Below are 23,406 nucleotides of genomic sequence, written 5' to 3'. Positions count from 1 at the left end.
TGACCCGACTGAGGTTAAATGACAAGCCAGTATACTTAATTAAAATGAGTTGCTTTGTTAAAAAGCAACGGCAGTAACAGTAGCAGCAGCAGTCCGGTGTATAATATATTTTTTTAAAAAGGTGTGGGAATGCAGTGATGTGTAGATGCTGCCACTGTATCCCAGACAAAGTCAGATACGATGTGCGCGGCTGACGGGATATATTTGGACACTAGTGATGCTCTGAGAGCTGTGCTGATCTTAGAGAGAGAGAGAGGGAGAGAGGGGAGAGGAGAGAGAGGGAAAATAACACACACACACACACACACACACACTGTCGGCCAAATGTGACAGCGGCCGCTCATAATTTGTAACAGCTGCTGCACTGCTGTGGGCAAACCAGCGTGGAGGATGGATGAAAGACGTGGTTACAAATGTTTAACTTGTGCAATAAGTGTCAATAATAATGGCTAGACTTACCTCCATGTCCGCCTTACTCGCTTCAAATCCTCCCTTCCTTGTTTGCGAGATGGTCCAGGTTAATTGTTTACGGATGCATAGTTATTTGATCGATGCAACTGCAGCAGCTAACAAAAAGACCAACATCGGTACTATCGATTTGACCGGGTAGAGGTGTCATTGAACTGCAGGCGCGGTGCTCCCGGGGCGTAAGTGAGAAAGACAAAATTAGATTAGGCTTTACTGTCCGGTTGAAAGTGCGGGTATAGGCTGCAGCTGGTGCAACTAAAATGGACTTTTGCAGCGATAGAAACAGTGAAAGCATAAATGGCAAGTGAGAAGGTTATCTTGAGAAGTTAAGGAGCACGGAGGGGAGGGAATAAAAGAGTTAAAAGTACCGCCCCTGTTAGGTCTCTTTGTACCTGCAGCAGCAGCAGCAGTAGTAGCATCACTTTTCGCTTACGAGTTAAAGGCGTGAAAGCAAGATTTAAACAGGAGACTTTCTAAGCCACAATTGCGCTGCAGGTTATTTAATCCAGCGCTGGCAAGCGTGGTTTCGTAATAAAACCATAAATGTGAGGTTAGTGAAGGTGAGAATCTAGGTTGTCCTTCAGGGATGTTGCAAGTATGTTTTGGGATGTATGGGAGCCCGGATACACCGCTGGCTACTGCTTTTCGAAACACGAATGAAAACTGATTTCAAATGCTTGTAAAATTATGAAAATAATGCAGAAATAGTCTTATAAACTTTACAGTTTCAAGAATACCGACTGGAAATATTATATGTTCTTAAAATTTACCTAAATATTCCCCCAATATTTCAAATTAGAATGACTACTCGGTCCTTATTGTTTTTTAATTAAACGCAAACAATTTCACGGCACTGAGCATTATCAGGGACACGTGTTATTATAATATATTTTTCATCTGTAAATATGAGAACTATATTCGTGAACTGTGAACATTTGCTTCCTGTCTAATTTGTTCCCTCTTCCCTGTGGATTTTGAAAATCACAAAACAGGGACAGCATCGCCGTCAAAACTACTCTGTACCTTTAATTGTGTCGCATGACGGAAGATGTAGTAATCTTCAACTGGCTAGAAAACGTTCTTGTGCCGGTGTTGTGCCAAAAAGTGATTGTCTGCCAAAAACTGATTTCCGGTATTTGCCAAAAAGCGATTGCTCATATTTAAAGTGCTATAAGTAACTTGTTGGGCTATAATATGTTAAACATATGTCAAATGCATCCCTTATGGATGACATAAAGTCATCTTGAGCCACAAACAACATTCGTGTAGCAAGATACAAGCCGCAATCAGTTTTTGGCAGCGACTTTTATATAACCTTTATTTATGCAGTAAAAAAAATCTCATTAACATTAAAAATGTATTTTGTAAGAGTAAGTTGCCCAACAGGACAGCAGAAATGTCAGCAAATATTACAGTAGTTCTGTAAAAATATTTTAAGTGGGGATAAAGGACCGGATTGGTTATAATGTAAGTACAAGTTGTAAAGATACTTAAAAAACAGATAATTTTTTAATTCTTTATGTAACCCCTTTGTATCCCCTGTTCACCGAAGTCTATTTACGAACATACGTAAAGATATTACACATAAAAAATACACAGAAACACTGGAAATCACTTTTTGGCAGACAATCACTTTTTGGCACAACACCGGAAATAAACTACAACTACCACAAGTCTTTCCGCGTACGTCATTTTTTTCTTTTTCACAAACAACAATGGCGTCGCACGGAGCAGATGCGGGTTCCTCCAAGCCCATAGCGTCTGCGGAGGAGCAGCAGGGAGAGAGAAAACCAGCGGCCGTGTCGTTTGGTTTCACCAAAACAGCCAGTAAATTTAAACCGTTGACGAGCGACGCTCAGGCCAAGAAAGATGACAGAGATTACCTGACAGGAATTCATGGAAATGAGCTGCAAAGGTCGGCTTTTTCTGCTAATGCTAACATAACGTTTCGGTGTCATTTACCGGTTACGTTTCTCATCTTAGCTAGTCATTGTAATTACTGTGCTTTTTGACAATGAATAACTATGTATAATTGTTATATGGACACAGTTAGCAACGCAAAGTGTTATTTTGAAACGGCCCCGCCTGACAGCGCTCTAATTTTGTATTTTGGTGCAGTTCAAAGCCAAGTGAGAAACCCAAGGAGCTCATCATCCCTCTGATCCAGAAGAACCGCTGGCACAAGCCGGACCAAGTGGGCCAGAACTCAGAAAATGGAGGCAAAATAGAAAACACAGCCCAAGACAATGACTCTGTGGAGTCTCAAGCTGTTAAGGAGCTCATTGAAGGTTTGTGTATGTGTAGGAAGCAGGGCTGCGAGTACCATTAGATAACACAAATCGCCTAAAACTTCTCTTTACGTTCATAGATTCGCGGAGGCAGCTTGATCTGTGGCAAAATGGCCCTAAGTCAGAAAACATAAACCTCTCCATCCCCCTGTTAATGCAAAACAAAGTGCCAGAAGGCTTTGAGGATGGAGACCAAGTAAAGGTGGACCTGAGGCCTGAATCTGTAAGTATGGAGAGCAACATAAGGACATAAATTCTATTCTATTTGCTGTGCAGTTCAGTCTTATCTTGTCCATATACACTGCTGAAGGGTATAATATTAATTTTATTTTTATACAAAGTTTAGAAGTGTAGTCAAGAAGCTGCACTATGTCTTGTCTATGTGAGGGTGGTGCAGGACATGGATGAGAACCGTGAGATAGTGGTGAGGTGTGCTTGTGATGGTGATGGGCAGGATGACGGGTAACGTCAGGCAGGAATGAAAGTCAGTACAACATACAATACAACTTTATTTATAGAGCACATTTAAAACCCAACGGTATACCAAAGTGCTTCACATAAAAGACAGAAAATAAGACATAAATATTATAAATATTAAATATTAGTAAATATTATAGGACCTTAACAAAGTTCCAAGTACTCTAATAGGTCAGTGTCACTAATACACAGGAATAGCATAAAATGTATATCAAGTAAAACATGTTAAAAGCACACGTATAAAAGGTAAAATAGAGTAAGCCTAGGGATCAGATACAGGCATTAACGAGCAGGAAAGGCAAGGTTCGACGAGATCTTGGCTGCACGAGGAGTAACTGAGTAGATGATCTTAGTGCTCGAGCGGGAATTTACGATCTAAGGAGTTCAATAAGGTAGCTCGGGGCTGTGCTGTTGATAATTTTAAAGGTAAGCAGCAGTATTTCAAATTGGATGTGGTATTTAATGGGTAGCCAGTGCAGGTCAACTACAACAGAGGTAACAGAGGCAAACCTCCCAGTTCCGGTCAGAAGGCGTGCCGCCGCATTTTGGACAGTTTGCAGTCAACGAAGAAGGTCAGAATGAAGACTGAAATAAAGGGAGTTGCAGTAATCCAGCCTAGAGGTCACAAAGGCGTGAACAAGACCGAATACAAGTGTGTCAATGAGAGGGGACAAGTGTAACAGTGATGCTGTAAGAAGTAGAGGTAGTAAAGGTAAAGGAGTTAACTACCTGGGGTCACCATCTAAAGCAAGGGACAGTGCACAAGAGAGGTGAGGGAGAAAGTATAGACATGGTGGAGATGGGTGTCAGGGGTCATTTCTGACAGAAGCATAGCAGCAAGAGTAGAAGTTTACAAGATGGTAGTGCGACCTGCTATCAGGTATGGTTTGGAGATGTTAGTACTGACAGGAAGCAGAGCTGGAGATGTTAAGCGTTTCATTGTAAGGGGCCAGAATGAAGAAGATTAGAAATTAGTATATCAGAGGGAGAACTCAGGTTGACCGCTTTGGAGACAAAGTTAAAAATAGGTTGGGATGGCTGAATTTTAATTAAGGAGCTGCCATACAGGAGGTGAAGAGGAAGACCACGTTCATGGATGTACTGAAGGAGGAGATGTAAAGAATAGAATAGAATAGCCCTTTATTGTCATTGTATATGTACAAAGAAATTGTGGGCGCGCCACTCCAACTGCTGGAATAAAATGTAAATACAAGACAGCAGGAATAATGGCAAACAAGAGAAATGTATACAATCAAGAGGAATATATACAAAAACAATAGAAAGGCACACACTAGAGAACAAGAATAAGGGTTTGTGTGACGGAAGAGGATGCCAGAGAAAAGGGTGAATGAAGTCCAATGAACTACTTTTTTAGACATGCCTGTTTTTATTCATATCCAGCTGTTTCTACTACAGCTGAACTGTACTGACTAAGAAACGTGAAAATTCCAGAGTGATTTGGGCAGCACAATGGTTTCCTCACACCAAGGGGTCCTGGGTCTGAACCTGACAATTAACTGGGATTGTATGGACTTTGCATGTTCTCTGTGTTCTTGGTTATTTTAGCTACTTTTCAAAGATGTGTGTAAGCTTAGTTGAGGTTATGTTCAGGATGTTTCCCACCTCTCAGCCTATGACAGTTAAGAAAATAAATGATGAAATAAGTAAATGTGTAGAAATATGGAATAGAATTATTTGTTTTGATGATAATTTTCTAGAAATCACTTTTTTTGCAATATATTTAAACAAATTTTTATATTTAGAAAAAATGGTGAAAATGGAATTAATGCAAATAAATAAAAAAAATACATAAATAAATAACATGCAGTATGGAATTTAAAAAAAAAACCCATCAAAATGAACATTCAGTTCTGTAGCCACACAGTATATTTGGAACTACAAAGAACTAATACCTGATTGTGACAGCATTAAAGGGGTTGAACATGAAAAACCTGATGATATATCCTAAAAGACAGCTTCTTATTAGATGTTGAATTTCAGTCTTTGCTCAGGGAAAAGTCTGAAATGAAAGGATACCATAGAAATGACAATTTAAGGAACTGATACATAACTCTTGTATTAAATTTAAAGTAGGTGTAAAAAACAAAACAAAAACAAACAACTTTAGTTGTCTCAAAAGTTAAAAATTTGACTCTAATATGACAATTAACTGGAACAATATTGCACTTACAAAATGAATTCTGTTGTTTGTTTTGGGATATAGCCCATGCATGTTGAAAATTATATACATAAATTGTCTTAAATTAGTCAAATTGGTCCTGATAACATACCTGTGGAAATTTTGGTCCCCACTTAGATTTCTGTATGGACATGAGTCCATATCCTATTATATCCACATCCTATTATATCTCAACAGTGTTGAGATATAATAGGCATATTCAAATACCTATTATATTGCCCTTACAGTTAACCCTGCATTGTTTTAAAACAACAAAAACAAAAAAAAGTAAAGCAAAACTAACACTGAAACCAATAAAAACATAAAGATTTTTAAACATTTTTAAAATAAACTGAATTTAAAACAAAAAAATGTTGAATGAAATGCTAAAAAAAAAGGGAAACTATTATGACTGTATCAAATGTGTATAATCTACAATAGAATCTATTAGAAAGCAGTGAGCAAATAAAAAAAGCCCGACAGTGCAAACTGTCTGGTAGACTGGCTGCTTTGACTCAGACTGAAATTTGAGTGTGGGAAAGTGCTGACTCTGGACTGGGAGACACCCCTGCATACATACACAGCGACACACACTTTGTCATTACAGTAAGACTTTGATAGCAGGCGAGCATCAGTCTCCCAGAGACATAAAGGCAACCAATTGGGTCTCTCTCTGTTTCTTTTCATGTAAAGGCCTCACATGTCTTCTCACTGTCATCCCATATCTGCTCTGTCACTGTGGATGTGACTAGCAAAACACGAGAGTCAGGGAAAATTTGCTCACGGTGCCCCTGAGCTCATTTTCATGCAGCATCCTCTGCGAGGGCTCCCAGCCCCCTTTAGAGGAAGACCTTCAGTGGAGAGAGATGAGCAGGGCTACTGCTGCTGTAGCTGCGGCCTGTTGACTCTGAGTCAGCCGGGACCGAGTCTGACAGCCTGTGGCCAAAAGGCTGAGTAAGACCGGCATGACAAGCTGTTTCTCTCTGTCAGCTGCAACAAACTTTTTTTTTTTTTGTGCTTTATACGTCAAAGATTACATAAGCACCTTGTTTAGCCTGTTGGGAATTTTTAATGCAGACTGTGATGTCTGAATTTTTGAATGTAATATGCTTTAATTTCCAAAATAATTTTGCAGTATTTATTTGTCAGTCAACAGAGGCAGATTATGAGCGTGTTCCTGTTGAGGCTTATGGACTTGCAATGCTTAAAGGGATGGGTTGGAAGAAGGAGGAAGGCATTGGACGTACCTTTAAACAGTAAGTAACAAATTGATAGTTCTGCTACACTGACGTTTTAACACAGTGGTGTTCAAATGTATACTGAAACAGCAAGTCAACTGGCAAACAATTAATTGGCAGCTGTTATAATTGCTGTATAACTGATTAATTCCTGTGGATTTTCTTATTAACCTACAACAGTGGCACAGACTATAAAACTAAAAATAACTAGTAACTGTGCATTATTCTTCACCTACATAAAAGTAAAGCATTTAAATCTTTAGCCTGTTTTACAACCTGAACATGTCTATTCATGTCTATTGATTTATTCCTGTGCCTGCCTAACTGCTATAGAGATGTGAAGCCAATTGAGCACCAGCTGCGTCCGAAAGGATTGGGTCTTGGAGCAGATCGTTCGGCAGTAAAGGACCTGGAGCCCAGCAAACATCAGCGTCCCCCAAAGCCAGGCGAGGAGCGGGGAAAGGAGGAGGAGCTAGTGATGGGTCCCGGGGGTTGTGTGCTGGTACAGTCGGGGCCACATAAAGATCTCTATGGCAAGGTAGAGTTGATCTAGAATCTGTGTGGAACAAAGTCAGCATTTCCCACACAAGGACTGTATTAGACATGCTAGCCAAGTATATTCAGTGACTCATTTGGGTATTTTTATTTATTTATTTTAACTATACAAGTGTATGATTCTCACAATTATTTTGCAAGTTCAGTCTGCTAACAAGTCCGCCCCCTACACCCTTTCACTCCATAGCAAATGTAAGAGATTCTAATTAGGGGTAGAGTAGAAATACAACAGCAACCTTTGAGTCTTCCTCACCTTCCTGCACCGGAGACAGGGACTTGTAACGAATATCTTTGGCAATTTATTCTGCTGTCAGATTATTGAGATCTTCTTCACCTGTTATAACAGGTACCTATTTTATTTCATTTTCTGAAATCCCACACTCTGTCTTCTTTTTCATTACCGCCATATTTGTATTTTATCATATGAAGAAAAATAAATAAATAATTATGAGACATTTCACAAAACCATGTATAAATCATGGGTTGTATTTATGAAATGATCTCATGTAACTCATTTTTGTGCGGTTATAGTAAGATGGTATTTCTGCAGACTCACTGAGGAGGGCTGCGCAACACATTTCGATTAAAGGCTAGTCAGTTTGGAACTGCTTGTCATGTAGTGTGCACCCTAATACAGATGCACAGACAGTGTCAGCGTGTAGGGGCTGGAGTGGAGTTGAGCGCTTGATGTTTGAAAACTGGTTCACTTGTTAGTCATGTGTGCCGTGGTTGAAAGGACTCTAGTTTCACCATCTTGGACTTAGAGTAGTGATATAGTCCTTGTTCAGCTCTGTCGATCTGCTGCAAGCTGGAGCAGAAGCCCCCACCAAACCAGAACCAGCAGCAGATGGAGAACTGGTTCATGCTTCGGTACACAGAGCAGAACAAGGACTATCGTTCCCATCTGCAGTCAAGGCGTGGAGCTGGAGTCTGTCCAGTGGCCACTCACTGTGGGAGGCAGCTGTTTATATTGTTCAGTTATTTGTTATAAAGTTCTTGGCTATCACACACAGGTGCATACATGTACAGGCGTGCAGACACTTAGACATACACCAGGTTCTAATGTTAAAGAAATGTAACTGAAGTTAGCCATTTGTTTTGTACTACCCACTTCTGACTATGTGTTTTTCTTTGCCTGAGGTAGATAGAAGGTGTTGATCCAGACAATGCTCGAGTCATGGTGAAGTTGGCTATTGGCAGCAAGGTTGTGACGATTAGCCAATACGCCATTAAACTGGTGGAGCGCAAGGAATATGAGAAATACAGCAAAGATCTCAGTGAGTAACTCTGACTTTTAAAAAAGTGACCTTTATTTTTTCCTGCATAACGAATTAGAAGAAATCTCACTTAAAATATGGTGACATTTCATTAAATACCAAAATTCTGTTTTGTAAAAGACTTGTATTGCTATTGTAGGTACATATAATACAGATTTATTTTTTAATTAAATATCTAAGGGATCCTGCTGTTATGCAGTGTTCTGGGAATCAGACTTATCCTTTTCAGTGACATTTCACTGAACAGAGATTTAGCCACAGCCTGTATTTACGTTAGCCAGCAGTGTTTTTCCTAGAATGAAAAGGCCATGAAGAATAACTCTTTCAGTACTGTTGTCTGTGTTTGCAAAAAACATTTTTTTAATGCCATCTAATACTGCTTTTCCCCCAACAATTAGGTCGCCTCAGTAAAGCCCACAAAGACAAGGAAAGGGAGAAAGAGAAGGGAAAGGATCAAGAGAGAGAGCGTCAGAGGCGGGAGGAGAACGAGAGGAGTAGTAACGGCGACAAAGTAAAACACAAGTCCTCAGAAAGAGATCGAGAAAAAGACGAGAAGAAGAGGAAACACAGAGAATCCAGTCAAGACAGGTACATTTTCACTAAGAGATGTAATATTTCAATAATGAGCATTTTAAAGTGAATTATCTGATGGTTTTTTACTTTATCATTTTAACAGCATGTTCTCTGCTTACATGTGTTCATCTTCTGTTTGTTTCGTAGAGATAAGCCTCCAGTGAAAGAAGCAAGGCGACCACCAGCTCCCCCGTCCTGGCTCCAGAGAGACCTGAAAGTTCGCTTTATAGACAAAGCGTTCAAAGGGGGCAGGTACTACAATTCAAAGGTACTCCAGCTTTATTACACCTTTCTATGTCAGTTATTAACAGCTTTGAATTAACAGATTTTAATGTGTTGAAGCTACAGGCAGATAAAAAAAATTAAAGGAAAGGGCAAGCTGATAGGGAATTACATACCACCACAGCTTTATTGTGCCTTCATTAGATTTTGATGGGGTTTTTAACTTTTCTGACAATAGCAGGCTTATACGGTATAACGAACTAAACAATTCCTAAATAACATCAGAAATACAAATTTATTGAAATAATTATTCATTTCATGAATGTACTACAGCCCGCACGTCTCACTGTTGCAGTCTATGTGGCACTGCATTCCTGATTTCTCCATTCTCCCTGTTATTGGAATTCACAAATAAGAAAGGAGGAAAATAAAACATTGTGTTAGCCTTGCGACAGACTGGCGACCTGTCCAGGCAGCACCCTGCCTCTCGCCGTAAGACAGCTGGGATAGGCTCCAGCCCCCCCGCGACCCTGAAAAGGATAAACGGCACAGAATGGATGGATGGAAAATAAAACAAACACCATCTTGTGACGTGAACTTAGTTGGGAAGTAATTTAATCTAGAAAACTGGGCTGGGGACAATACGACACACTTTGTCGAACTAAGTGGTCTCTGTTTTGTTAGGTTGCTCACCTGCATCAATAAGGTGGAGTTTCAGGACTTGCTCCATTTACTACTTGAAGTTGTCATTGTTCACAGCTCACTGAGCTCAGTTGCCACTGCTGGTAGAGACTGCCCTCTGGTGGTGTTTCTGGTTTCTGGGCAGCATGCCATGATAGATAGCTTTGTAGAAATAGATGGTCTAGTTTTGGGTTTTTTTTTTCTGTGACAGTATTGAATGGATGAGTTCCTGCCCCAAGTGGAGGAGTTCAAGTATCTCGGGGTCTTGTTCGCGAGTGATGGGAGAAGGGAGCCGGAGATCGACAGACGGATTGGGGCTGCAGCTGCAGTAATGCGGACGCTGCACCGGTCCGTCGTGGTGAAGAGGGAGCTGAGTGTAAAAGCGAAGCTCTCAATTTACCGGTCGATCTACGTCCCTACCCTCACCTATGGCCACGAGCTGTGGGTAGTGACCGAAAGAACGAGATCGCGGATACAAGCGGCGGAAATGAGCTTCCTCCGAAGGGTGGCTGGCCTCTCCCTTAGAGATAGGGTGAGAAGTTCGGCCATCCGGGAGGGGCTCAGAGTAGAGCAGCTGCTGCTCCACATCGAAAGGAGCCAGCTGAGGTGGTTCGGGCATCTGACAAGGATGCCCCCTGGGCGCCTCCTGGGTGAGGTGTTCCAGGCATGTCCCACCGGGAGGAGGCCCCGGGGCAGACCCAGGACACGCTGGAGAGATTATATCTCTCGGCTGGCCTGGGAACGCCTTGGTATTCCCCCGGATAAGCTGGAGGAGGTGGCTGGGGAGAGGGAGGTCTGGGCCTCTTTGCTTAGGCTGCTGCCCCCGCGACCCGGCCCCGGACAAAGCGGATGAGGATGGATGGATGGATGGACAGTATTGAAAATCCTGCTGTCAGAATTTCTAAATACCCTACAGTTCAGCTCAAGCCTACTTTGCACTGACTCTCTAAGTCTTTGAAATTCTACCGAGGCCATAAATCATTCTTGTGAAAAGAAATTCTCCCATTTGATGCTTTGATGATGGTTTTAGAGAGTACTAATATGACATGAGTACCGGTAGTTGGTTTAAGATTTGGTGACACATCGAAGTGTGGCTACTTGTTTACCAGTGATGGGGCCATTATCATCCAGGAAGAGCCCACTCCCACTGCGATAGAAATGTTAATCCCCCAGAACAACTTTGCATTAAGTGCAGTAACCCCAACAGGAACAGAAAAATAGCCCTCACAGCATAAACAAGCTGGATATACCCTCATTGTTAGGTTAGGGACTCAGGATTTTCCTTTAACTTGTTAGCGGTGTGCCAGTTTGCATTAGAGATGGCTTTATTAGATGTGAAAATAAAGGACTAGAAAGCCCTTTTTAATTGCCTTTTTTAGTTTCACACGCTATATAGAAAACTTTTAATCCTAAGCAGCTGAAATAGACGAATCACTGCTTTGTTATCATCATGTAGCATGTCAGAAACTACTTTATCTTTCAAGTGTGTTCACTTTTTTGAGAGTCAGACATTAGTTGTAGTTAGTTTTAAACCAAAGTATCGGCATTCACAGAAAAGCCACAGAATGTTGCTGTGATAATTTCAAACTTCAGTTTCCGTCAGAGCTCTTAAAATAAGTCTCGTTTTTGTGCAGATGCAAGTGGAGGATGTCCTGACGCCGTCTACCTGTGTGTGCCGAACTGAAGAGGGAAGACTGTTAGACGGTGAGTTATTAGTGTGATCTCGGGCTTGCTCGGTGTTATTTTTCTCAGTCTGTGGCGTTCGTGTTTTCTGTTGCCTAATTGGAGCTTGTCAGGAAATGTGTAAAATGTGTGCTGTCACTGTCTCTGTTGAATTCCTTATTCATCTAACAAGTTAAGGTGTTTTTAGCTGCTCATAAGTTGCATGAAAAAAATTAATCACTGTTATTGTGAGGTGTTTAAGGAATAGACAGATGTGACTTTTTTTGTTAGAATTTGAAGGAAATGTATGGCTTTATTTGTTTTTGAAGGTTTGTTAAATCTCCTTTTTTCCATTTCTTTGCACATAATGATGAATAAGTTATAATTGTTGACCAGTAGATTAACTTGTAATGCTCATTTTCTTTTCCCTCAGGTTAAGTTTCCCAGGTCTGCACCTTTGCATATTTAAATATAAAGGTGTATAGGTCCTCGCAGCTAACTTTCAACAATGCAAAGCAAATATGGATTTTTAAAAAATGGTTGAACTATCCCTTTTGGCACGACTGAATCTCCAGAATAACCAGTCTTCTATACTGTTTACAGTTAGTTAATTTGAGAGATATGTACAGTTTTAATCTGTTAGGATTATACTCAGATCTCTTCTGTCATGATAAGTTTTGTTTCTGTGTTTTGTTTAAAATGAACTTCATATTGTCCTGGCTGCAGTTGTGCTTTTTAACAGCTAACTTTACACAATGCTATCATGTCAAATCAGTCACTTTAAAATCATGTCAGCATAAAAGTGTTCAGAATCTTTAGGCGCAGGACAAGAATCTGTTTGCAGATTACTTACAGGTAAATGGTCCTGTTGAAGAGCAAGGGGAGGGATTACTGATTATTGTTATTGCCAAAATATAACCTTGAGTTAGAATAATATTTTTACATTTTATTTGTTCTTTAAAATGTATTTGTTGCAAAAATAATAACATGACTTCTTACCACGGATATCTGCTGGCTATGGTGGAAGCATTGGTTATTGTTCTGAGAGGTCTGTCTGCTGATTTAAATCTGGCAACCAGACTTCCCAGATTGGGGATTAATTTGATTCTTTTTCCTTATTGGTTATTAGCAAACATACAGTGGCTTGCAAAAGTATTTGGCCCCCTTGAAATTTCCCACATTTTGTCACATTACAGCCACAAACATGAACCAACTTCATTGGAATTCCACGTGAAAGACCAATACAAAGTGGTGTACACGTGAGAAGTGGAACCGAAATCATACATGATCCCAAACATTTGTTACAAATAAATAACTGCAAAGTGGGGTGTGCGTAATTATTCAACCCCTTTGGTCTGAGTGCAGTCAGTTGCCCATAGACATTGCCTGATGAGTGCTAATGACTAAATAGAGTGCACCTGTGTGTAATCTAATGTCAGTACAAATACAGCTGCTCTGTGACGGCCTCATAGGTTGTCTAAGAGAATATTGGGAGCAACAACACCATGAAGTCCAAAGAACACACCAGACAGGTCAGCATCCCACGGAGCACTGTTCAAGCGATCATTCAGAAATGGAAGGAGTATGGCACAACTGTAAACCTACCAAGACAAGGCCTTCCACCTAAACTCACAGGCCGAACAAGGAGTGCACTGATCAGAAATGCAGCCGAGAGGCCCATGGTGACTCTGGACGAGCTGCAGAGATCTACAGCTCAGGTGGGGGAATCTGTCCATAGGACAACTATTAGTCGTGCACTGCACAAAATTGGCCTTTATGGAAGAGTGGCAAGAAGAAAGCCATTGTTAACAAAAAAACCACAAGAAGTCCTGTTTGCAGTTTGCACCAAGCCATGTGGGGGACACGGCAAACATGTGGAAGAAGGTGCTCTGGTCAGATGAGACCAAAATGGAACTTTTTGGCCAAAATGCAAAACGCTATGTGTGGCGGAAAACTAACACTGCACATCACTCTGAACACACCATCACCACTGTCAAATATGGTGGTGGCAGCATCATGCTCTGGGGGTGCTTCTCTTCAGCAGGGACAGGGAAGCTGGTCAGAGTTGATGGGAGGATGGATGGAGCCAAATACAGGGCAATCTTGGAAGAAAACCTCTTGGAGTCTGCAAAATACTTGAGACTAGGGCGGAGGTTCACCTTCCAGCAGGACAACGACCCTAAACATAAAGCCAGGGCAACAATGGAATGGTTTAAAACAAAACGTATCCATGTGTTAGAATGGCCCAGTCAAAGTCCAGATCTAAATCCAATCGAGAATCTGTGGCAAGATCTGAAAACTGCTGTTCACAAACGCTGTCCATCTAATCTGACTGAGCTGGAGCTGTTTTGCAAAGAAGAATGGGCAAGGATTTCAGTCTGTAGATGTGCAAAGCTGGTAGAGACATAACCTAAAAGACTGGCAGGTGTAATTGCAGCAAAAGGTGGTTCTACAAAGTATTGACTCAGGGGGCTGAATAATTACGCACACCCCACTTTGCAGTTATTTATTTGTAAAAAAATGTTTGGAATCATGTATGATTTCCGTTCCACTTCTCACGTGTACACCACTTTGTGTTGGTCTTTCACGTGGAATTCCAATAAAATTGATTCATGTTTGTGGCTGTAATGTGACAAAATGTGGAAAAGTTCAAGGGGGCCGAATACTTTTGCAAGCCACTGTAAATGTCAGAATCTGCTGGCTTTGAGTGCTGCCTAGTTGGTATTACTGCAGAAATTCTTCAATGAATGACGTAGCGTTTCTTTTTTTCTTTTCCTGTGGCAGATGTGAAGCAGGACATGCTGGAAACTATTGTCCCAAAAAGTGAATATGATTCTGTAATGGTGGTACTGGGTGAGCACAAGGGAAAGGTGAGCAAAGTAACCTCTCTGCTTTTTATTTATAGATAGATAATTTGTTTAAATCTGATTAGCTAATACTGATCACTATATTCCCACCTGATTCAGGTTGGCCGTATTCTTCAGCGGGACAAGAACAAGTGCAGAGCGATGGTCCAGCTCGACAGATACGAGGATAAAGTGTTCACATTGGACTATGACACCATTTGTCACTATGTTGGGGCAGCAGCAGACCACTGATTTCTGATGTTTACTGTAATATTCACTGTCCTTTTTCCATCGACTTCTTCCCAGCTGTTTTTTTTGTTTTGTTTTTTTAGTTATTATTCAAGTATTATGGATTTTAAAAGATTGCAACTTTGTAATAAAAACTTGTCGATTTTTTTCCCCTTGTACATATGGCAATGCAACAATTGAGAAAAAGCTGCAACAGATAATTTTCACAGTAGTCTTAAGTTTATTATCAGGTTCACTGATGGGTCTAGTGACAACGAGAAGTGAACCTTTGGGTCATATAAAAACATATTTACAAATGCTCTACACGGCAGGAGTATGAATAGAGAAGCTGTCCAAAAAGTTCAGCCCTTCATTTCTGACATGTACACATTTCACAATGAAAAGAAAAGCCTGTCAAACTATGATGTTTAGCATGTGAGCATAATGAAGACCAACTGTAGAGTTGTGGGTTTTAAGTTGCTGTCTTCGTAGTATCTGCTTTTACTCCTTGGGTAGTTGGTTTGCTGCGTTAGCCCGAAGAACAGCTCCTGGACTCGGGTACGGACGCTGCTGGAAGAGAGGCCCCGCTGCTGTGGTGTCTGCACCCGTTTTTGCTTCATTACGTTTGGGCAGCCCACTTGACCACGACCCCCTGCAAAAATGAATACGTTTGTGTTCACTGCATTTGTAATCAGCACTACAATGTCTTCTGTGTCTGAAAAGGGGTTTTGTCAAGCCTGAGAAAACGACCTTGATCAAATTGCAATGACAATCTCAGTTTGGTCTTAGGAATATTTTAAACAGAAACCCTGCAGGTTTAGATCTTAGACATTTCCACAGCAGACAATTTGGCTCATGGTGGCAGGAAAACTGCAATGAGGTAAATTTGGTTAATGACGACTACAGTATGTTGCATTTACAGCTACAATAAGACTGACTGCACATACAAGGATAATGAAACTAGCGTGCTGAAGTAGTATGGAGCCATTTAAGTTGTTTTTATACCTGTGCTTTCTCTGACATGCCAAGTCAAAATGCTGTTTAAAAAAAAGTGTATGGCCCCTTCCCAGCGTTCACACGTTCCTGCTCTGAGGGCTCAGAGCTCATAAGGATACGAGGCCTTTCTGCAAGTCTTTATTTTATGCTCAAGGGAATAAGTGAGTTGTGATAAAAGCTGGTCAAATTTGGTCAAATATTAAGAGTAACTTTTTTGAAAATGGGAGGAAAACTAATCCAGTTCACTATGAACATTATGCTACTGGAATAAAATCTGCCTCTTGTTGAGGTGTGGTGCCTTGCATGAAATGTAGATTTATGTGAGCTCCCTAAACCAGGGATATCAGCTATGCTGATTACCATTTTGAATTTTGAGAGGACACACTCAAAAATTGTACCTGTGCTGTGTGAGGGTTTAGTTCTTACGTCTAAGATAAAAATGCATGATGGGAATTGATTTGGTCTGTCTCTCATAACTATTTTTCAACAAGTGCAACACAATGATTCTGGCAAAATCAGAATACCAGAGAACGACCTGTATATAGCTTATATCGAGGTGACCATCTGTACTGTACCTTGGAGCATCAGAGTAAGCACTTGGATCCATGGGGTCCATCTCATCATCTTTTCTACCTGTAAAAAATATTAAGTGTTCAATATTCAATCATGTGAAAGTTGCTGATGTGTAAACATGTAATGAATCAGATGTAAACATTACCTTTTTTGCTTCGACTGTATGGTGCTGCCTCATCTCTTCTCTGCTTTCTTCTGTCTCTGTCCCTCCCATCGTCACGTTCTCTGTCCCGGTCCCTTTCCCTGTCCCTTTCCCGATCTCGATCCCTTTCCCGATCCCGGTCTCTGTGTCGTTCTCTGTCCCTGTCTGGTTTCTCAACTTGCTTCTCGCCTTTTTCATCTCCTCCTTCTACTAAAAACACAAGTTAAGGCAAGGATCACAAGATTAGCCATGGCTGAAATCTGTCAAAAGCAAACTGTATTCTGAGGTTGTACATTCAAAGTAGCACACGTCAACTGTAACAGAACTGAAATTTGTGATCACTAGTGCGTCTTGAAAACATTACATTATAGAGGCTGAATAAAAGCATACCTCTTATTTTCTTGGCAGGTTTTGTTATTACTGCAGATGGGTCATTTGGGGATAACCAGGCAACCATATCTGTCTCGACATTCCAGTAATAAGGAAGACCACTGTTTAAGGAATAGAAAACATTAGCGATTAATATTGCAACCACAAAATTAAATAAAACTTACTTAACAGTTTAAAAATACACTTTAGCTCTCCATGACAGTAGTTATAATGTTCAAGGACTTCTCAAGAATAAAATGAGAAACAAGAAAGAAAAAGTAAAAAGCGCATTCTGATTGTGAAGTTTATAACAATCATTTTGAATTAAAAGTATAAAATTCTTATTATATTAAATTATAGTATATCAAGTGTACATACCAAGCAGAGTCAAACACTTTGTACCAGTTTGGTGGTAGATTCTCCACTCTGGTGGCTTCATAATCTACATTGTTGTCATCATAATCTTCAGCAATAATCTCCTCATCTGCCCCTGGATTAATTGAAGGGGAAAAGGTTTTTAAAAAGGCATGGAAAAAAAAGCACAAAACATAAGGAGAAATTCACAAAGGGTAGAGACCCGAATATGAAATCTGTTCCACTACCTTGCTCTGTTGGTTTAACAATCCCTCTCTTGGCCAATCGGGCCAGCAGTGCTGGAGGTAAAGGCATCCTGAAAGACGGAGTCCATGTGAAACTCTGTTCATATTATGGCTGAAATTCACTTGGGGTACCAAAATAACAGTTGCAGAACAAATGCTCATAACACATTATTACACAGTATTAAAATAGTCTTATATCAGATAATATAATACATATCATTTACTTTCAATAATATGTACCCTTTGATTAATTAGGACATATAGAAACTCATCATTTACACACAAACCACTAAGTCACATGTGGCCATAAAGTAAAATGCACATGATTACCACCATTATATAGTTTAGTGATCTTTAATATAAGCACATTTTGTAACAGTTTCATTACTTTCATGGGCTATTTTATATATTTTTATCATCATTATGTTTAATATTTTTGGTCCACCATTCATTTCACACTTTACTGAGCACTTGGTTTTGAAACAGTTCCCATATTTACCTGTTTTTTATTCTTCATCTTCTTCTTCTTATTATCATTATTTTGTTTTGTCCATTTTTTTCTGGGACATTTCTTGTTTTCTGATAAGCGGAGATTAAGCCTTTACTGTAATAATTCTATCAAAAGCAGCTTTAACACTGCCCAGAACCACATTTTTGCAGCAGACTTGTCACACCTGTAGACAAGTATTTCCTGCAATAAATTACTGCTGGCTGTTTTGATGTCGATATCACAATGATATTCCTGAATTGTAGTTTAAAGCATGTATCCTGGCAGGTCTGAGAATGACTGAACTCCTGAACTGTTATGTGTCCTGTCATCATTTAAAGTAATCTGCTCATAAAAATTAAAGTAACTCCATAATCCTAATAAAGAAATCAGTTTCCTAGGTTATATGGCCATCGTACGCGAATCCCAGGTAAAACTTTACTAGCTCCTTATTTTATGTGCATGTGCATATATGTATTTACATATATACACATACCTATATATTTTTTCTTTGTGATTATTTGTACCATGTACAATACGAACTGTTTCCTTTAACAAGAAACTAACACGCTTGCGGTGCATCCGCGGCTGCAGATGTAAGATTAACGCAATAAACAAAACTATGCGTCTCCAAAAAGCATCCACACCACACAAACACAAACGTTACCCTTTACTTCAAAAGACTGAACAACAAGAAATAGTTAAATTCTTACCTTTTCTTTAAAAAAAAAGGTGGCCCTTTTTTATCGTCAAGCTAACGATACCTCTTTCCAAAACAGCATACACGGCGCGCTTAATGATGACGTAATCACGTCTTCTCGACGAAGACGACGTAAACAGACATGGAGGAGTATGCCCGAGAGCCCTGGTAAGATTAGATTTTAAGCGTTTGTTTGTATTTTAGAACTAATTAAGTTGGAGTCAAGTGTTGACTTTCTTAAATTTCATACTCAGCTTTGACGTGAGAGTGAGCAGAAAGGCTCTGCGGTTGTTGCGGCCTGCTTATTAAAGGCATATAAAAAACATAAAGATGTTATATGGAGGCGCCCTCTGCACACACAATAAGCTGGTAGAGTCACCTTTATCTGAAAATGTCGCTGTTTTTAAGTGACAACTGGAGTTAGGATAGAAATTAAAAATAGTTCAGGGTGGATTAATTTCAAAATATGGTTCCAAACAGGCAGTACACGAAGCTTCATTTATTTATTTATCAAGTTAAGACACACCTCGAGCCAAGGTTGATCCCCTACAAGTCAAACTTTAATGATAGTTCAAAGGAACGGGATAAAGAATCCAGATATCAGCCACTTCATTAGGCATACCTGTCCACCTACTGATTAATGTAAACCTACATTCTGTCACTTGGCAACAACATAGTGCATTTAGGCATCTGGACATGGTCATGACGCATTGCTGAAGTTCAGGCTGGAGAAGTTCAAACAGCTTATTTTTATTGATTTTGAACATCACATGATTGCTTTTGGCAGAATGGCCGATCTTTTCAATATTTCCGAAACTGTTTAACTACAGCCTTTTCCCCACAAAATAATTTCTAGGGTTTTACAGAGAACAGCGTGAAAAAGAGAAAATATCCAGTGAGCAACAGTCATATGGTTGAAAAAGCCTTGTTGATGTCAGAGATCAGATGAGAGTGGCAGACTGCTTTGAACTGAAGGCAGCAGTAACTCAAATAACCACTCCTTACAACTGAAGTGTGCAGTATAGCATCTCTGAATGGACAACATATCAACCCTCAAAGCAGCTGGGCTATGGCAGGAGAATACTAAATTGTCACTTCCCTTCTCCACACCTCATTAGTTCTTTCACTACTGTTTGACATATTCATTTATGATGTTTGATATGTTTTATAACACAAACATAACTCAGAGGTGAGCATTTAGTTATTTGTGTGGCTTTAAGGAACTAGTTCTTCATCCAAGGGTAATATACATTTCTCAGCCAGAACTGTGCCCATATTGTCTTCGGCTTCATCCAGACCGCGATTGATAACTTCTGCATTTTGTATATGAACTGGATGTTAGTTGTCAGATATATCTCCATTGTCAGTTTTCCTATCACATAGAAATCCATTTCTCTCTTAACGCAGCCCCTGGAGGATAGTGGATGACTGTGGAGGTGCTTTCACAATGGGTGCAATTGGAGGAGGGGTGTTCCAGGCGGTCAAGGGCTTTCGAAATGCCCCTGCTGTGAGTTCAAAACACAGGTTTTTGTTTGTTCTTTGGCTCGTCAGGTTGTTAAAGGCAGAATTCAACTGAGCTCTAATATTTCAGGGTGTTGGACACAGGCTGAAAGGGAGTGCAAAAGCAGTGAGAGTTAGAGCTCCACAGATTGGAGGTGAGCAGTTCCCGTTTTTTGTTACACATGGCAGTTAGTTAGTAATATATCATTTTTTGTGTAGATTAAATTGTTTAGGTACAGTTAGCTTCATAAAAGTAGCTGAAGTCTGGTTACTTCTTATGTTGCAGGTAGCTTTGCTGTTTGGGGAGGGCTCTTTTCCACAATTGACTGTGGTTTGGTTCGTCTGAGAGGGAAAGAGGATCCTTGGAACTCTATAACCAGTGGTGCGCTGACTGGAGCCATCCTAGCAGCACGCAGTAAGGAGCTCATTAGCTCAAAAGAAACAATACACCACTGTGTCTCTCTGTGTCAGTAAATACAGCCCCAATTCTGAAAAAGTTGGCATGCTGTGTAAAATGTAAACAAAAATTTTTTGGAATTGGGTTTCTACATTGGGATAATTAGCGTGACTCGCTGAATATTGCATTTTTCTCCAGGTGGACCTCTAACAATGATGGGCTCTGCAATGATGGGGGGAATTTTGCTCGCTCTCATTGAGGGTTTTGGGATTCTCCTAACCAGATACACAGCGCAGCAGTTTCAGAACCGTGAGTGAAGATAATTATGTTTCAGAAATGATATTTAAACTGGGCAGAACCAATGATTTATCAGTAGTTTAGCAAAATGTCACATGATTAAATGTGTGAGTGGTTTTATACCCCTGTACTGGTGTCCACTCCTCAGTTTGACAGAATTATGGCTGGACTTCGGCATAGAGCAACATTTTTCATCTCACTGGTCCCATTTTTACTCACCCTCATCACACTCGTAGCATTTTTTTGTTTCTATCAAAATGTTTTAAAGAACCTGAGGAAAATCGTCCACTCTCTCAAAGTTCTTGTGCAGTTTAATTTGTGTTTCCTGTTTGATTCGTTTTTCCCAACAACACAATTTCTCACAATGTTAATGATATAACAACTTATAAAACATTTTGAAGGATGTGAGACTATTAAAATCGTTTGGTTTTGTTTCTTAGTGTTGCTATGAATAACCAGACAAATGTATGAACATCAGGTTGCCTCCAGCACAGCTCAAGTTAGATTTCCTGCTGAGACATGTCTTATTTTGGATGAGATTGTCACGGTTGATGCTGGCCAACCGTGGGGATGTGAGGAAAAGGAGGACCTAGGCGCGGAGCTCTGAATGCAAGCAGTGCGTTTATTTACAGTGAATGGACAATAACAATAAATCCTCAGTGCGTTCCTGACTCCCGTGACATGTCCTCTTCCCAGTGCTAGTGTTCCTTGTCTCCGCTCCTCAGTGTCTGAGCACCCCGTGCTCGCTTCCCTCTCGTCTCCACGCTTCTCCTGCGGAAATAGCAAAGAGGCAGCCGTAAGACACACAATGCGGACTAACCATACTAACTGGCCGAGAGACTAATGTGAAGTCACGCAATGATCCAGCGTCGGATAGAGCTCCATCACACTCTTAAGCAGCTCCTCTGACGAGGCTTGATCAGCTGCAGGTGTGTGAAGGTCTTCAGGTGGGGCCAACCACCTGGCACACCCATTAGGCCTGAAGGTGCCTGTAAACAGGTGCTCCCAGATACACCTGCATCCACACACACACACGTATACCTGCAAGCAGGGAGAACGAGGGACAGCAACACCAAAAACACATATAATATAAAACAAGTCCATAACTGCTCAGGGACCCTAGGTAGCTCAGATCCAGGTCCTTGACAGTGATGAGCTGAGGAAAGGCTACGAAACCAAAAAGCCTGAAAGCACAGCAGACCTAGACAGTAGTAATATTCATATAAATATTTCTGAGGGAAACATGGGTTATATATTGATTACATGCCAGTGAAGCATGAAAAACTGACTTTGTTGTGTCTTCTTCCTTGATTTCTCCAGCAATTCCCTTTGCAGACGACCCTAGTCAGTTACCACCAAAGGATGGAGATCATCAACATCAGGGGCAAAGGGGGCAGTTTCAGTAGAGAAGGTTCAGGACTGAAGCCAGCTGTGGACAACCAAAAGCATAACAGGAATGCCAGCACATGAACAGCATCTACCAGGATGACCAAGAGGTGGAGATACTGGTCCCTACTGGATGCTAATAGATACCTCAGGGACAAATTACTGTTTCAGTTATTTATGAGTAAATGATAATAATTTCCTCATGTTTGCACCACCTGAAAAATCAACGTTTTCAATATTTATGGTTATTTTGTTCAATGTGTAGTTCTCAAAACCACATAGTAAATTAAATTAGTTATTATAGCAACACGTATCTATTAAAATAAATAATTTTCAGCTCATTTATATTCTTGCTGAGAGTTGGGGACAATGCTCAAGGAACCAAATAAGTTTTATCCAAAAACTGCTTTATGCTTCCAAAGATTTTATACTTGGGCCGATTATGTATTTTAATGACTGAAAGGCAGAAAGTTAAAGTAAGAAAACTGCACATCTTTAAAGTTTTGCATTAGAAAGATATTTATTCGAATATTAACGTTAATATTTATTTACCTGTGAGGTGTTAAAGTCAGTTCAAAGGACATTTGAGGGGTTTTTTTTGTTGAAACTCAGCAAACCCTTTTTTTAAAAATAGTTTTTGTTGATTATAAGTGTTTGTCTAGTCTGTTATCTGTGCACCATTTGTCACTTTAATTGCCGCATAAAGCAACAAAGCACTTTTTAAAAACCTGAAAGTCTCTCATTTCCTGAAATTAGCACCATCCACAAAAAATTCTATCAAATCGATCTGGTTACAAACTGTCAGCAAATATCTATTGTAGTAAACGTACTGTGAACAATGTTCCTAAAAATAATAAAGCTTCAGATGATCTTTAAAAATGTGATCGATTGTTTGTTTGTGACTTCTTTTTCAGGTAATGTGATGAATATTTTTGCAGTCTTTTGATTTACTGCTGACTGGCGCCCCCCGTCGCCGGCCTTTCGGTACTGCATACAGTGGCTGTTTCTCTCCAAGGTCCTGAAATATTGGGGTCCCAACTTGCAAATGCTTTCTTCATCTTGATGGACTATTTTCTTAATATTATTCTCTCTCAAAACTAAAACATCGCAGCAAACTCCCACAGAGCCGGAGAGTTTCTCCACCTCCACCTTCCCCTTGAAAGATTTCCCTTGTCATCCTTTTAAACGGCTCAGCTACTTTAATCCTGACGGCTGGCCGCCGCGAATATATGCACGCGTTTGTTTTAATACTCCTCACCGTTGTGT

The 23,406-nt window shown here is 40.3% G+C and overlaps 3 protein-coding genes across 3 annotated transcripts; 2 read left to right on the top strand and 1 right to left on the bottom strand.

The window, feature by feature from the left end:
- The first annotated feature begins 2,183 nt into the window (after positions 1–2,183).
- Positions 2,184–16,744, top strand: gpkow (G patch domain and KOW motifs). Its single transcript, XM_085343989.1, has 11 exons — positions 2,184–2,383; positions 2,587–2,756; positions 2,837–2,979; positions 6,562–6,668; positions 6,984–7,188; positions 8,350–8,482; positions 8,881–9,070; positions 9,203–9,323; positions 11,593–11,662; positions 14,405–14,490; positions 14,587–16,744. Exons 1-11 carry the CDS (start codon positions 2,184–2,186, stop codon positions 14,716–14,718), a joined length of 1,557 nt encoding a protein of 518 aa, XP_085200115.1. The 3' UTR covers positions 14,719–16,744.
- pqbp1 (polyglutamine binding protein 1) lies at positions 14,925–18,636 on the bottom strand. Its single transcript, XM_085343990.1, has 7 exons — positions 18,574–18,636; positions 17,377–17,444; positions 17,153–17,264; positions 16,796–16,896; positions 16,409–16,615; positions 16,266–16,323; positions 14,925–15,346 (listed from the first exon to the last, which is right to left on the bottom strand). The coding sequence occupies exons 2-7, from the start codon at positions 17,441–17,443 to the stop codon at positions 15,196–15,198; spliced, it is 696 nt and encodes a 231-aa protein (XP_085200116.1). The 5' UTR covers position 17,444; positions 18,574–18,636; the 3' UTR covers positions 14,925–15,195.
- Positions 18,637–18,697: 61 nt separating this feature from the next.
- timm17b (translocase of inner mitochondrial membrane 17 homolog B (yeast)) lies at positions 18,698–22,625 on the top strand. The gene is made up of 6 exons (XM_085344531.1): positions 18,698–18,728; positions 19,968–20,067; positions 20,152–20,215; positions 20,347–20,475; positions 20,656–20,766; positions 22,075–22,625. Exons 1-6 carry the CDS (start codon positions 18,703–18,705, stop codon positions 22,158–22,160), a joined length of 516 nt encoding a protein of 171 aa, XP_085200657.1. The 5' UTR covers positions 18,698–18,702; the 3' UTR covers positions 22,161–22,625.
- Positions 22,626–23,406: the final 781 nt, after the last annotated feature.

The sequence above is a fragment of the Diplotaxodon limnothrissa genome, linkage group LG20 (genome assembly GCF_057381915.1).
Source record: "Diplotaxodon limnothrissa isolate DT_005_m linkage group LG20, D_limnothrissa_male_GT1.1, whole genome shotgun sequence".
Classification (NCBI taxonomy): domain Eukaryota; kingdom Metazoa; phylum Chordata; class Actinopteri; order Cichliformes; family Cichlidae; genus Diplotaxodon; species Diplotaxodon limnothrissa.
Note: the sequence above shows the minus strand (reverse complement) of the source record. Positions and strands in the feature narration are given on the sequence as shown.